The 13,417-nt window shown below is 43.4% G+C and overlaps 1 protein-coding gene and 1 long non-coding RNA gene across 2 annotated transcripts; both read left to right on the top strand.

The window, feature by feature from the left end:
- The first annotated feature begins 1,072 nt into the window (after window positions 1-1,072).
- Window positions 1,073-7,844, top strand: LOC119731361. Its single transcript, XM_038204541.1, has 3 exons — window positions 1,073-1,254; window positions 1,660-7,685; window positions 7,777-7,844. The coding sequence occupies exons 2-3, from the start codon at window positions 1,808-1,810 to the stop codon at window positions 7,842-7,844; spliced, it is 5,946 nt and encodes a 1,981-aa protein (XP_038060469.1). The 5' UTR covers window positions 1,073-1,254; window positions 1,660-1,807.
- Window positions 7,845-7,877: 33 nt separating this feature from the next.
- LOC119724800 lies at window positions 7,878-8,855 on the top strand. The gene is made up of 2 exons (XR_005270675.1): window positions 7,878-8,353; window positions 8,759-8,855. It is a non-coding gene; the product is annotated as an uncharacterized LOC119724800 (long non-coding RNA).
- Window positions 8,856-13,417: the final 4,562 nt, after the last annotated feature.

Here is a 13,417-nt window from a genome sequence, read left to right as displayed (position 1 = left end):
TTTTTTGGATTTTCTTTTGAATGAATGGGATGTTTCTGTTTGACTTCCAGATCGCTATATCGTCGGCATATTGGGACATGTGAACATCTGGTATGTGGTGGGAAAGATCGTTAACTGCAATATTGAACAAAAGGGGGCTGATGACACTGCCTTGAGGGACGCCATTTTCTTGAATTCTTTCTGAGGAGAGGGTGTCATTAGTTTTTACTTGAATTTTCCTGTCGCTGAGGAAGTTGTTGATCCAGCAGACAACGCGACCATATACGCCCATGGCTTGAAGTTTGATGATGACCCCTTTGCGCCATAGCATATCATAGGCCTTTTCGACGTCTAGGAAAACCGCAAGGGTGCTTTCTTTGTTCGCTCGGGCTTTATTGATCGATGACTCCAGATTGATAATATGATCTTTGGTGCTGCGGCCTTTCCTAAATCCACTTTGATGTTGGCTGAAAAGTTCATGCGTTTCAATGTACCAGAGAAGACGGCAATTTATCATTCGTTCCATCAGTTTACAGAAGGTGGAGGTGAGGGCTATAGGTCGGTAAGATGAAGGGTTGTCAGGATCTTTCCCTGGTTTGAGAATTGGGATGAGAATAGTTTCTTTCCATTGCACGGGACATTGGGAAGTGTGCCAAATCATATTGAATATAATAAGCAGGTATTCACGAACTTTGATGGATAGATGTTTAATGACCATATTACTAATTCCGTCTTTACCAGGGGTGGTGCACTTAGAAGCATCGATGGCATAGTTTACCTCATCAATGTTAAAAGGCTCATTAATAACACTATCGTTGCTGTAATTAAGTTGGATGTTATTTTCAGCATCTTGTTTAGTCTTGATGAAGGGGGGATTGTAATTACTAGTACTACTTATTTTGGCGAAGTTGTCGACAAGTGCCTCTGCCTTATCTTCATCTGTGACAGCATCGATACCATTGTAGTGGATGACTGGAATGTTAGTTTTCTTCTTGGTTGAGTCGATCCGTTTTACCTTGTTCCAGATGAGTTTAGTATTAGTTTTTGTTGTAAGGTCGCTGCAAAATTTCTCCCAGTCGTTCCTTTTAGCAGTTGTAGCGGCCAAACTCAGATAGATTTCTTATTTTTGTTTTGCCAAGTGAGGGCGCTGTTGCGGGAATACGGGAGCTAAGCAAAAAGCAACATGGCTTCAGCTCAATCATGTCAATGACGACAGAATTTGCAACCTGTGGAATTCTTCGCCCAAAGCATTAACTGGCCAAGGTTTATTAAACGGTTGGTTACTCTTAAATAATTTATATCAATGAGTCAGTAATAATGTGAGATTTTAGTGATATCTTGTAAGCCTAAAAGTTGTACAAATGTACATGTATTTTCCACGCATGTTATTTTGGATCTTGTTATTAAGCACATGTACAAGTATCATACAGGGTGTACATAAACCCTTCTTGCATTTAGGTCATGGCCGATAAACTTATCTGTCCTTGTACATTGTAGGGGCCTACACACATGTGTACGTGTATTTAGCCTTTAGTTTGGACATTTGTGTGCAAGTATTTAGAGTACATGTACATGTAGGTGATATGTAATTCAGTCAGCTGATTCTGTTAATTAGGTTACACAAACTCGGGATTATTTCTTGTAACACATACATTTTATTTTCCATTTTATTTATTGTAGTCAATCTGTGCCTATACCTGAGCCTGACAAGTGTACGACTACCAAAACTGTCAGAAGTTGTACAAGACAATAAAATCTTCTGGATCTGCGCACAGCATATTTTCGTCAGTAATCTTTGGCAGATTCATCATTGACGTTTACTACCAGGATGGATAAAGGGGCAGAAGACCTTACCACGCAAGGAGCTACATGTCATGACCATGAGAAAGTTGACATGGACAGTGAAGAAACTGCTTTACATGAATCATCGAGGGCAAGAATGCACACAGAAAAGGGACTTGCCTACCAAAAGGACATGAAAGCAAAGCGCGTGTCACAGCTGTTCAGGCAAATAAAGTCGAAAACTGAAAGGCTTGAACTTCTCATGAATGAAAAGCATGACCAAGGTGAAGTACGCGCTGAATATAAGGAATGGATGTCAACTTACGAGGACTTGCTCAAAGAGAACAGCGAGTACTGTACTTTGCTGTCCAAGGAAGAATTACAGGAGTATCTGGACAATAGTTGGGACAGTAGAGATACCTACCTGAAGAACTTCAAGGTGTATTACTCCAACTGGGAAACGGTCCGGTCACAGAAGGAGCAAGATGTCGGAGTTCCACGCCAACGCCATGGCACCACTGACAGCGAAAACCTGACAAGCATATCACGCATCAGTGGAAGGGGCTCTAGAGCTTCCATTGCCAGCGCTGTATCATCGGCACGACTCAAGGCGGAGCAGGAGAAAGCGGCTTTGGAGGCAAGAATGAAGGCACTCAAGAGGAGACGAGAGATAGAGATGGCCAAGTTGAAATTGAGGTTGGAAGAAGAGGAGCTGAATTTGACCACAGAACTGGACATTGTTCATGCCAAGGAAAGAGTTTTGGACAGTTTTGAATTACAATCAAATGCTGTTTCAATTAGAGATTCAAATTCAGTTAAGCAGTTGAATAATGAAACTGTGTCCATTGTAGCACAACCCAATAACCAGTCACACTTGGTAGACCAGACAAATAGTGGTCAATCTGCATTAAATGTGAATGCACATAGTTTTACACCAGAAAGTCATAACCAAAGTAGTAGTGTACAAGTACATGGTAAACAAAGTTGTAATAGTTCACCATGCCATAGTGTACCAGTGCCATTGCATGTCAATAATGACCATTCTGTTTCAGCTCAAGGTGACAAGCACTGTGACAGCAACCGAAGTGAAACTGGCATGTCAGGTGACAACGCTCTTCTTGCAGTTGTCAGACAACTAAAAAGGCCTACTCCTGAGATCAAGCGGTTTAGTGGGGAACCAGTCGACTACCGGAAATTCATCCGGCAGTTCAACACTAAAGTGGCAGTACATACTGATAATGACGATGAGCGAATGAGCTACTTGGAGCAGTTCACTACTGGAGAGGCATATAAAGTTGTCTCAGGTTTCAGCCATCTTCCTGCTGAGCAAGGATACCCTGCAGCTCTAAAAGAATTGGCATCTAGATATGGAGACGTGCATCTCATGGCCCACTCCTTCATCAAGAAAGCACTCGATTGGCCATGTGTTCGTCCGGACAACCCGAAGGCACTTGATGACTTCTCAATTCTGCTGGTTGAGTGTGAAAATGCTGTAAAATGCATTCAAGCAGTAAAGGTCCTCGAGTACCCCGACAACATGAGGAAGTTGGTGGGTAAACTACCATTCTATCTTCATGACAGGTGGAGAAATGTTGTTCGGCAGACTTCAGACAAAGGCGAGACTGTCCAATTTAGCCAACTGGTTCGATTTGTAAAGATGGAGGCAAAGAAGGTGATGGATCCCATGTACGGCAGAGAGGCACTGAGCCAAGATATAAAAGGCACAGGGGCAAAGGTCGTCACCAAAAACACCAATCGTTCAAGGGGCAGCTTTGCAACCGAGGTTTCAAGTGGCCAATCCGAGCAGACGTGGCGTAACAGAGAAGGAGCCAACAGGTCAACAGCAGTAAAGTCTGGCAATGAAGTGAAGAACGTGTGCATATATTGCACTGACACAGGCCATCATACTGACAAGTGCAAGCGTCTGTCCAGTTTGCCTCTGTCTGAAAGAACAGAGTTTGCAAAATCCAAAGGTCTATGTTACGGATGTCTCAAGCGTGGTCACCAGAGTAAGGAGTGTCGCCATAGATCCACTTGTGACATTTGCAAACGTCGACATCCAACCTGCCTCCACGATGAGAATAGGGTTCCCAAGCCCGAGTCAAAGCCTAATCCAGATGGCAGCAGTGGGCAGTGTGCAAACTTTGCAAAGCATGCAGGTGGTAATACGAGGGCCGGTCAGCAGGGTCAATGCACCATGGCAATTGTACCGGTTAAAGTCCGGCTGAGAGATGGTATCAAGGCTGTACCAACGTACGCATTCATGGATCCTGGAAGCACGGTTTCCTTCTGTAGTGAGAGTCTAGCCCGGCAGTTGGGAGCAAGTGGTCCATGTAAGTCCATTACATTGGACACCATGGGTAAGCCTTACTCCATGAAGACGTATCTCATCGACGGGCTGAAGGTCAGCGACTTAGACATGACGAACGAGATTGATCTTCCAGTCATGTATACCAAAGACACAATACCAGTTTCCCAGCACCATATTCCAAAGACTGATGACATCTCCAGGTGGGACCATCTTAAAGACATCAGCTTGCCTGAAATAGATGCAGACATTGGACTCCTGATTGATAACAATGTGGCAGATGCCTACACCCCGTTTGATCTGAAAACTGGTCCAGCGGGTAGCCCTCATGCTGCAAGAACTATGCTCGGTTGGTTGGTTTGGAATGTGATGAGAGACGCTGAAGAAGTACAGAGTGACATAAGTTGTAGTTTCTCTGTAAACAAGGCTGAGGTCACAGCAGTAGCAGAGGTAGATCAGCTCAAGCATCTGGATAGATTAGTTAGAGAGACCATCAACATGGATTTCCCCGAGAGGCTCATTGACGACAAGAAAGAGCATTCTCAAGAAGACATCAGATTCTTGGCGTCGGTGAACAAGTCTATCACTCACAGAGATGGTCACTACTGTATTGGTCTACCTTTCAAAGAAGAAGATGTAAAGCTACCTGACAACAAGTCAATGGCATTGAAGCGCCTTGATAGTCTGAAACACAAACTACAGAGAAACAGTGAATTCGGCAGTGACTACAAAGAGTTCATGTTCAAGATTATGAGTGAAGGCTACGCCGAAAAGGTCCCACAAGAAGACCTACATCGGGCAGACGGCAGGGTGTGGTATATTCCGCATCATGCAGTTTATCATCCCCGCAAGCCCGATAAGATTAGAGTAGTCTTCGATTGTGCGGCTTCATACCTGGGTTCATCTTTGAACAACGTCTTACTCCAAGGACCAGATCTCACAAACAGTCTGATGGGTGTACTCCTGAGATTCCGTCAAGAGGAGATAGCTATAATGGGAGACATAGCCACAATTTTTTTCCAAGTAAGAGTTCCCAGTGAAGACCGTGACTGCCTCCGATTCTTCTGGTGGCCAAATGCCAATCTCAAAGAGCAGCCGGTTGCCTATCGTCTGAAAGTCCACCCATTCGGAGCAGTGTCCTCACCGAGTTGCTCAAGCTTTGCTCTTAAGCAAACTGTTGAGGATAATGATGGTGACTACGGAGAGGCTTCATGTGACACAGTGAAGAGAAGTTTCTATGTAGACGACTGTCTTGTCTCGGTTGGTACAGAACAAGAAGCTGCTCATTTGATCCAGAGTACCACAGCCCTGTGCAAACAAGGCGGCTTTCATCTGACAAAATGGGTGTCAAATAGCAATCAGGTTCTGCAGACGGTGCCAATAGAGGAACGGGCAAAAGACATCAGAGAGTTGTCGATGGAGAATCAGAACCTTCCCAATGAGCGAGCTCTGGGGGTTTATTGGTTTGTGGAATCAGACAGCTTGGGGTTCAAAGTCAGTTTGCCAAAGCAACCTGCAACACGACGAGGAATACTTTCTATCACTAGTTCAGTTTATGATCCTCTGGGCATCGCAGCTCCTTTCGTGTTGAAGGCCAAAATTCTCCTTCAGAGTCTTTGTCGACGAGACATAGGATGGGATGAAGAGATCCAGGGAGAAGATCTTAGAATCTGGAATCAGTGGCTCAGTGAGGTGAAAGACCTGGATCAGCTAAGGATCAGGAGATGCTACAAGCCTTCAGGGTTTGGGCAGGTTGTAAGCTGTCAGCTTCACATCTTTGCAGATGCTAGTGACGTAGGGTATGGTGTGGCTGCCTATCTCCGGCTTTGTGATGAATCTGGGCGCATCAGCTGTTCGCTTGTTACAGGCAAAGCAAGGGTTGCACCTTTAAAGAAGATGACTATCCCGCGTATGGAGCTGACAGCAGCAACCATCGCAGTTAGACTTGGCAAAGTGCTTACTCAAGAGCTGGACTGCGACATACACGGCACCTACTACTGGACAGACAGTATGACGGTATTGCGGTACCTCGCAAACGAGAGTTGTCGCTTCCAGACCTTTGTTGCAAATCGCATTGCAATAATCAGAGATGCCTCTTGCTTGCAGCAGTGGAAGTATGTGAATACCAAATTCAACCCTGCTGATTGCGCAACACGTGGTCAGTCAGTGAAAAGGTTTCTTCAGTGCTCCATGTGGTTTGAGGGTCCAGGCTTCCTGTCTCAGCCAGAAACAGAATGGCCTCAGCAAGATGCCGATCTTACCAAGCTACCAGATAATGATGCTGAGGTGAAGAAGACTGTGCTGATGACAGCAGAGACACCTATCAGTCCGGTTGACAGACTTCTGGAGCACTATTCAGATTGGACCAGGCTGAAACGGGCAGTTGCTTGGATATTGGTTGTGATGAAGCGCCTCCAAGATAGAGTAGCTGCAAGCGAGAGGTTGAAACAGGAGCCAGCACAGCAAGAGTTAGAACAGCAAGAACCCAATGCGTTGCACCGTTCACAGAAGCTCGAATCAGAGCAGAGCAGAGTTAAGCAAACTCTTTCATCAGGTGACAGAGAAAGTCTTAACCATACTCGACTTACCACAGAGAACCTTGAGGCTGCTGAGAGGGTTTTAGTGTACCATGTCCAGCAGAAACATTGGAAGGACGAAATCAAATTGCTCAACGAGACGGAGGGAAAACCATCCTCGGTAGTCAAGAAGTCTTCTTCATTGAGAAAGCTTGATCCTAAGCTGGTAGATGGACTTCTACGTGTTGGTGGTCGGATTGGTAGAGCAGATCTCGACTTTGAGTCCAGGCACCAGGTGCTGATGCCAAGAGACTCACCTGTCTCCAGGCTTATTCTTCAGCATATACACAAGTCAGTTGGACACTTGGGCAAAAATTCCATCCTAGCAGAGCTTCGACGACATTACTGGATAATTGGAGCACCTTCTATCATCAAGGGTATCGTCTCGAGGTGTGTCACTTGCAGGAGATACCAAGCCCCGGCTGAGCAGCAGAAAATGGCCAGCCTGCCACGAGAGCGACTTGCGTTGAATGAACCTCCATTCAGCAAGGTTGGAATGGATTATTTTGGTCCCTTTGAGGTGAAACGTGGTAGAAGTATGGTGAAGAGGTACGGGGTCATATTCACTTGTTTGACTTCGCGAGCTGTCCACTTGGAGTTAGCGCATTCACTTGACACGGATTCATGCATCAATGCAATCCGCAGATTCAGTGCCCGTCGTGGATCAGTAAAGAGCATTCTCTCTGACAATGGAACCAATTTGGTTGGCGCAGAACGTGAGATGCGTGAGCAGATGAGAACCTGGAACCAACAGAAAATCCATGACAACTTGCTACAGAAGGGCATATCCTGGCAATTTAATCCTCCAGCAGGATCACATTTTGGAGGAATATGGGAGCGTTTGATTAGAAGCGTCAGGAAGATCCTCTACTCTCTGATGCGAGAACAGCATGTTCATCTGAGTGATGAAGCTCTCCAAACTTTGTTGTGTGAGGTAGAAGCTGTCATGAATGGACGACCACTTACCGAATGCCCTAACAGTCCCAACGACCTAGATGTCCTGACTCCGAATCATCTGCTTCTTCAACGGTCGGGCGAGAGTCTGCCTCCTGGGTTGTTTGACAAGCATGATAAATATCCTGTTAAGCAGTGGCGACAAGTTCAGTATTTCGCAGACCTCTTTTGGAACAGATGGTCGAAGGAGTACCTGCCTATGCTTCAAGAAAGGCAAAAATGGACCCACCCCAAGCGGAATGTGACTGTGGGAGACATTGTGTTGATGGTTGACTCTTCGCCAAGAAACTCATGGGCGCTTGGCAGAGTACTTGAAGTTGTCAAGGACAAGAACGGATTTGTTAGAAGTGTCAAGTTGAAGACAAAAACTTCTACTTTAGTTCGCCCTGTAACAAAGCTATGTCTTCTAGTTGAAGGCAGTGTTGAGTAGTTGTCAGTATTTACAGACATATTGTTATGCGTTGTATCCACCAAGATTTCAAGTGTTAGTTTAAAGATAATAGTAAAGTTTGACCTTGTTTATTGGTATTATGTAATTGCTTATTGATTAATAACCAATTAGAGGGCCGGTATGTAGCGGCCAAACTCAGATAGATTTCTTATTTTTGTTTTGCCAAGTGAGGGCGCTGTTGCGGGAATACGGGAGCTAAGCAAAAAGCAACATGGCTTCAGCTCAATCATGTCAATGACGACAGAATTTGCAACCTGTGGAATTCTTCGCCCAAAGCATTAACTGGCCAAGGTTTATTAAACGGTTGGTTACTCTTAAATAATTTATATCAATGAGTCAGTAATAATGTGAGATTTTAGTGATATCTTGTAAGCCTAAAAGTTGTACAAATGTACATGTATTTTCCACGCATGTTATTTTGGATCTTGTTATTAAGCACATGTACAAGTATCATACAGGGTGTACATAAACCCTTCTTGCATTTAGGTCATGGCCGATAAACTTATCTGTCCTTGTACATTGTAGGGGCCTACACACATGTGTACGTGTATTTAGCCTTTAGTTTGGACATTTGTGTGCAAGTATTTAGAGTACATGTACATGTAGGTGATATGTAATTCAGTCAGCTGATTCTGTTAATTAGGTTACACAAACTCGGGATTATTTCTTGTAACACATACATTTTATTTTCCATTTTATTTATTGTAGTCAATCTGTGCCTATACCTGAGCCTGACAAGTGTACGACTACCAAAACTGTCAGAAGTTGTACAAGACAATAAAATCTTCTGGATCTGCGCACAGCATATTTTCGTCAGTAATCTTTGGCAGATTCAGCAGTCTTGATGGTTTTCTTAGCGATTGCACAAGCCCGTTTGTAGGTTATTAGGTCAGACGGGAGCCTGGTTTTCCTTACTTTTTTCAAAGCCTCCTTTTTCTCCTCAATGGCTCTTTTACAGTCTTCGTTCCACCAAGAAGTAGGCGATTTATGATGGTTAGGGTCTGTTTTTGGGATAGAATTGGTCATGGCAAGGTCAAGATCATGTATGAAATTGTTATAAACATCATCTATTTTTGCTGATTCATCCGGTTTATTTATGAGTCGATTGCATTCATCTTCGAATTTCCCCCAGTCAGCTTTTTTCAGTGACCATCTTGGTAGTTTATTGGAAGGACTTTTGTAAATGCGATGATTGATTTCGATGAGAATTGGGCAATGGTCGCTTCCCCAGGTGTCATCAAGTACTGACCAGTCACATTTGGCGGCTATGCAAGGAGAAGCTAGAGTAATATCAATGCAGGAGAGAGAGCAGTGAGATGAGTTAATCCTAGTTCCTTCTCCGGTGTTAAGGCAAACCATGTTGTTACTGGATATAACGTCGTCAAGAACTTGCCCATTGTGGTCAAGTTTAGAGCTGCCCCAAAGTGGGTTGTGACCATTGAGATCTCCGCAGATGATATAGGGCTTGTCAATTTTTCCTATGATCTGGTTAAGAGAGTCAAATTCTAATTGGGTACAAGGATTATAAATATTAATGATGTTGATTTTATTCTTGCAGTCATCATAGATTTCACCAATCTGAAATTCTACAGGAGTGTTAGATCCAGATTTGTACTTAAACCCAACGCCATATTTTACAAGAAATGCACATCCTCCACCACTTTTTTTGGTGGTGTTTTTCCTATCACATCGGTAGACATCATATCCAGGCATTTTGAAATTTTTGTCATCTTTCAACCATGTTTCTTGTATACAAATGATGTCAGGTTTAGTGGACCAGGAATTTATAGCCGCTTTAAGTTCTTTATGATGTGCTGTGAGAGATTGTGCATTCCATTGTAAAATAAGAAGGCTAGTCATAATAGTGGAGATATTCATGATGTCGTATTTTGTTTGCCGTTTGGGATTTGATTTCCAATTTGTTGGTTAGTTGGTTGAGAGTCGGTTTTCTTCTGCTGTGTTTTCTGAGTATCAGTTTTCCTTGTGCCGGTTGGTGACTGCGATGTTGTTTTGCTCCGTCTACCGCGTTTTTCTTTGGCTTTTTTTGGTTCTTTAGGGAGACGGAGGTGTTCGATTAGAGACTTTGTTGCATCTATTCTCTCGTCTTTGTTCTTGATGGAGTCCCAGATTTGCATCACTCCAGTGAGTAGTTCTAGGATGTTTTGTTCACTGCAAATGCACTGATGCGTAGGCTCCGTTTGTGTGGCTGTCGTTTGTTCGGTTTGGGTAGTCGCATCTGCCTTTTGTGGTTCGGTGGATGATCTAACTTGGGGTTGGCTAGGTCTTTTGTCCTTAGTCGTAACATTTGTTCTGGGCCTGGGGTTTGGGTTAGATTTGTTCTCAACTATTGTTGCTGCCGGTTGCGTAACTTGTGTTTTAGGTGCAGGTTGACTGGGTACGTCACGGCTGAATGAGATGTCTGTTTTTATGGCTTTTGCTGCATCAGAGTAAGATATATTGTACGATACCCTGATGTTTTGTATGCGTCTTTCTTGCTTGATAGTATTGCATCCTGCATATGCTGATGAATGTTGTTCACCACATCTGCAGCACTTAACCTGATCCTTTTGTTTACATTGATCATATGAATGGGATCCCCCGCATCTAACACATCTGGTTGAACTGCGGCAGTTGCTGGCAACATGCCCAAGTCGCTGACAATTGAAGCAACGTACTACTGGTGGGACATAGGGTTTTACTCGGAAAATTTCGTATCCCAGTTGGAAGGTTTCGGGTAGGGTGGGTGTATTGAAAGTTAGACAGACAGAAAGACTTTTTTCCAATTTGCCATCTTTTCTGCGCATCAGGCGCTTAACATCCAGAACTCCTTCATCCTTATATGTCTCTAGGATTTCTTTATCTTCAATCTCAATGGGGATTCCTGTAATAACTCCTTTACTTTGAGTTTCTGATTTCGCAAATTCTGTAGTTATTGCCCATTTGTCAAGTTGCGACATGGCTTTGAGTTTTTTGGCCAGAGCTGGGGTATGACACCTAACCGTAATTCCGCCTTGGCTGTTTTTGGTGACACTTTTTACAAGATTACTACCTAGGTTGTTCAGGGCTTTAGCTATTTTTATTGGGTTAACTTTAGCAAGTTTAACATCTGGGGAATTTATGATGACAAGTGTCGGTTGGCTCTTGGTGTTTTGACTCTTTGTGAATCGCCGTTTAGGTTGGGGATTTTGTGAAGTATCGCTGTCTGAGTCAGAGTATACATCGCTGTATGTTATGTGCCGTTTGCGGCTCTTAGTCTGGAATTGAGAGCTATCTTGTGCCTGACTTATTAATCTGTCAAGTGTTGATCTAGGTGGGTCATCATACTGGGGGGATGGGTTAGACATGTTAGATTGTGACATTTGATCCCATGAAGTTTCAGACTCCATGTCATCCTCCATTGTTAGTGGAAATCCAGGCCTAGGTTGGCCCAGAAATCTGGAAAACCTGAATTACAGCCTCCTGATATTGAGATTTTGCTTACCAGAAGAACGATGCCAGCAAGATCTTGTACTCAGAATCGAAGATCGAAGCAAAAAAAAACAGTCACTGTTTTTTCAGAGATTCAAAAACTTTTCGCGCGCTCACGAGCATCCAGAAAACACGTCCGATCACCGCGAAACCATACATCCGATCCTCGGCGTCCTATGAAATCTGATTTATTTCATCCTCTAATTTGGGCTCTAATTACTCTCACCGTTGACTTTTTAATGTCATTATGTTTTGCTCTCTATGAAGGAATGTCTTCAGAAGTTCAGAGAGTGTTATTGCCACACTGAGTGCGATTGCAACACTTATCGGAATCAGGACCCTGTTAATGTTATAAGGCCGATGGGTAAAAGTGAAAACCAAAAAAAAAAAATCCAGTGAAGTACCGCTCGAATGCGGGCGCCCTCTCCCCAGGGCGTGCCGCGGACTGCATTGACCAGAGGGAAGCTTTTTCAATACCACAAAGTCGATCCTACATGGATGATTGCCGCGAATGGCGCAATACATGAACATGCAATAATATAATGAATATAACAACTCAGTGGAAGGAGTCACTGATGTAGTCTAGTGCATACTGCATGAACTGTCATTGCTTTTCTTTTCATTCATTATTTGTTTAATTTCGTTCCCCTAAAAAGGTTATTTATACAGCAATTTAGGGCATTTTTGTTTTGTAGTTTGGGAATGTGGTTTGGAGAATTTCAAGGAAAACAAGTATCGATGAATGTAATATCGCTTCAATTGTGCATAATAGTGGTAAAGATCTGGCGATTTTGGAATCTAGAGAGGTGAAGGGAAAACCATAGTTGCGAAAATGAGTAGGTACACGTTGACCTTTGGGGTATTTTTGCCCTTGTGGTTGCTACTTTGGGGTAACCTTATGACCGAAAATCACTTTGTTCGGCAATTATGATGGTCTTTTTGTCTGTAAATTGTATACAACTTTTTTTTTTGGCAATCAAACTTGGACTGGCAGCAGGTCGTTTCGTTCATCTCATCTTTACACAAAGCACATCAGCCGATGAAATACAAATTAAGCTAGAAATGTGTGTTGTGTACGAAAACAAGCTGTTTCGTCTGTTTTTGAAATGGTTCTGTGAGATGTGATGACTCATCATAATATTTCATCATGAATTCACTGTGTCATTATAAATGTCATATGCATGAATAATACACAACACTATACACAAAGTACAACTGAATCAGACCTTTACTTCTCGCGAGACCTCAGCAAATTGCGCCTTAAATGTGAGGTCACATGACACGTCATCACGACTGAAATTTACATTTATAACACTGTAATGATTCAACCCAATTGGATTTATCTTCAGGAGATGTCTTCAGGAGATATCGGGCTTTCAAAAATGCACCTTTAATGTGACGCAGCTTGACACCTGATGACGCCATGAGTCTAAAATCGAAATTCCATCTACACTCGCGATGTTTATTGGTGACCTGGATGTTGAGGTTATCCGAGAACTTGGCACAGGAGCTGTCGTTGCCAAGACATTCGAGAAAAAAATTGAGACCGATACAAATGTAAAGATTTTGGGTTCAGCGGAATTTCTGAAAAGTCACGCACGGTCGAATGAATCATTTACATGCCGAACAATAGGAGTCCTCCGTGGTACCCGTTGAATCGTATGCGCATGCGCTTCAAATAACAATGATTCATGTTTGCAACCTTATAAATAATTCAACCAAGGCCTCACAAAATGTTAGAAAAATCTTTCGCGCCGAGTTCGCATCCGCTCCGCTTCGTGGCTTCGCAGCTTCACCAAAGCCACGATAGTATGGCCCAAGGTTCCACTGTTTAGTAAACGCTCCAATTAGCCATTTGACGGCAATTCAACATATGACGCGGTAAACGTCAACATCCCT

The sequence above is a fragment of the Patiria miniata genome, unplaced genomic scaffold (assembly GCF_015706575.1).
Source record: "Patiria miniata isolate m_02_andy unplaced genomic scaffold, ASM1570657v1 HiC_scaffold_1, whole genome shotgun sequence".
In the NCBI taxonomy this organism is placed as follows: domain Eukaryota; kingdom Metazoa; phylum Echinodermata; class Asteroidea; order Valvatida; family Asterinidae; genus Patiria; species Patiria miniata.
This window is presented reverse-complemented; position numbering and strand designations above follow the sequence as displayed.

Bases quoted from the DNA above. Each gene is read 5' to 3' on its own strand.
- LOC119731361 (XM_038204541.1), top strand. From the start codon at position 1,808: ATGGATAAAGGGGCAGAAGACCTTACCACGCAAGGAGCTACATGTCAT. The intron at 7,686-7,776 runs GTCTGCCTCCTG...CTTTTGGAACAG, and splicing joins TCTTCAACGGTCGGGCGAGA to ATGGTCGAAGGAGTACCTGC.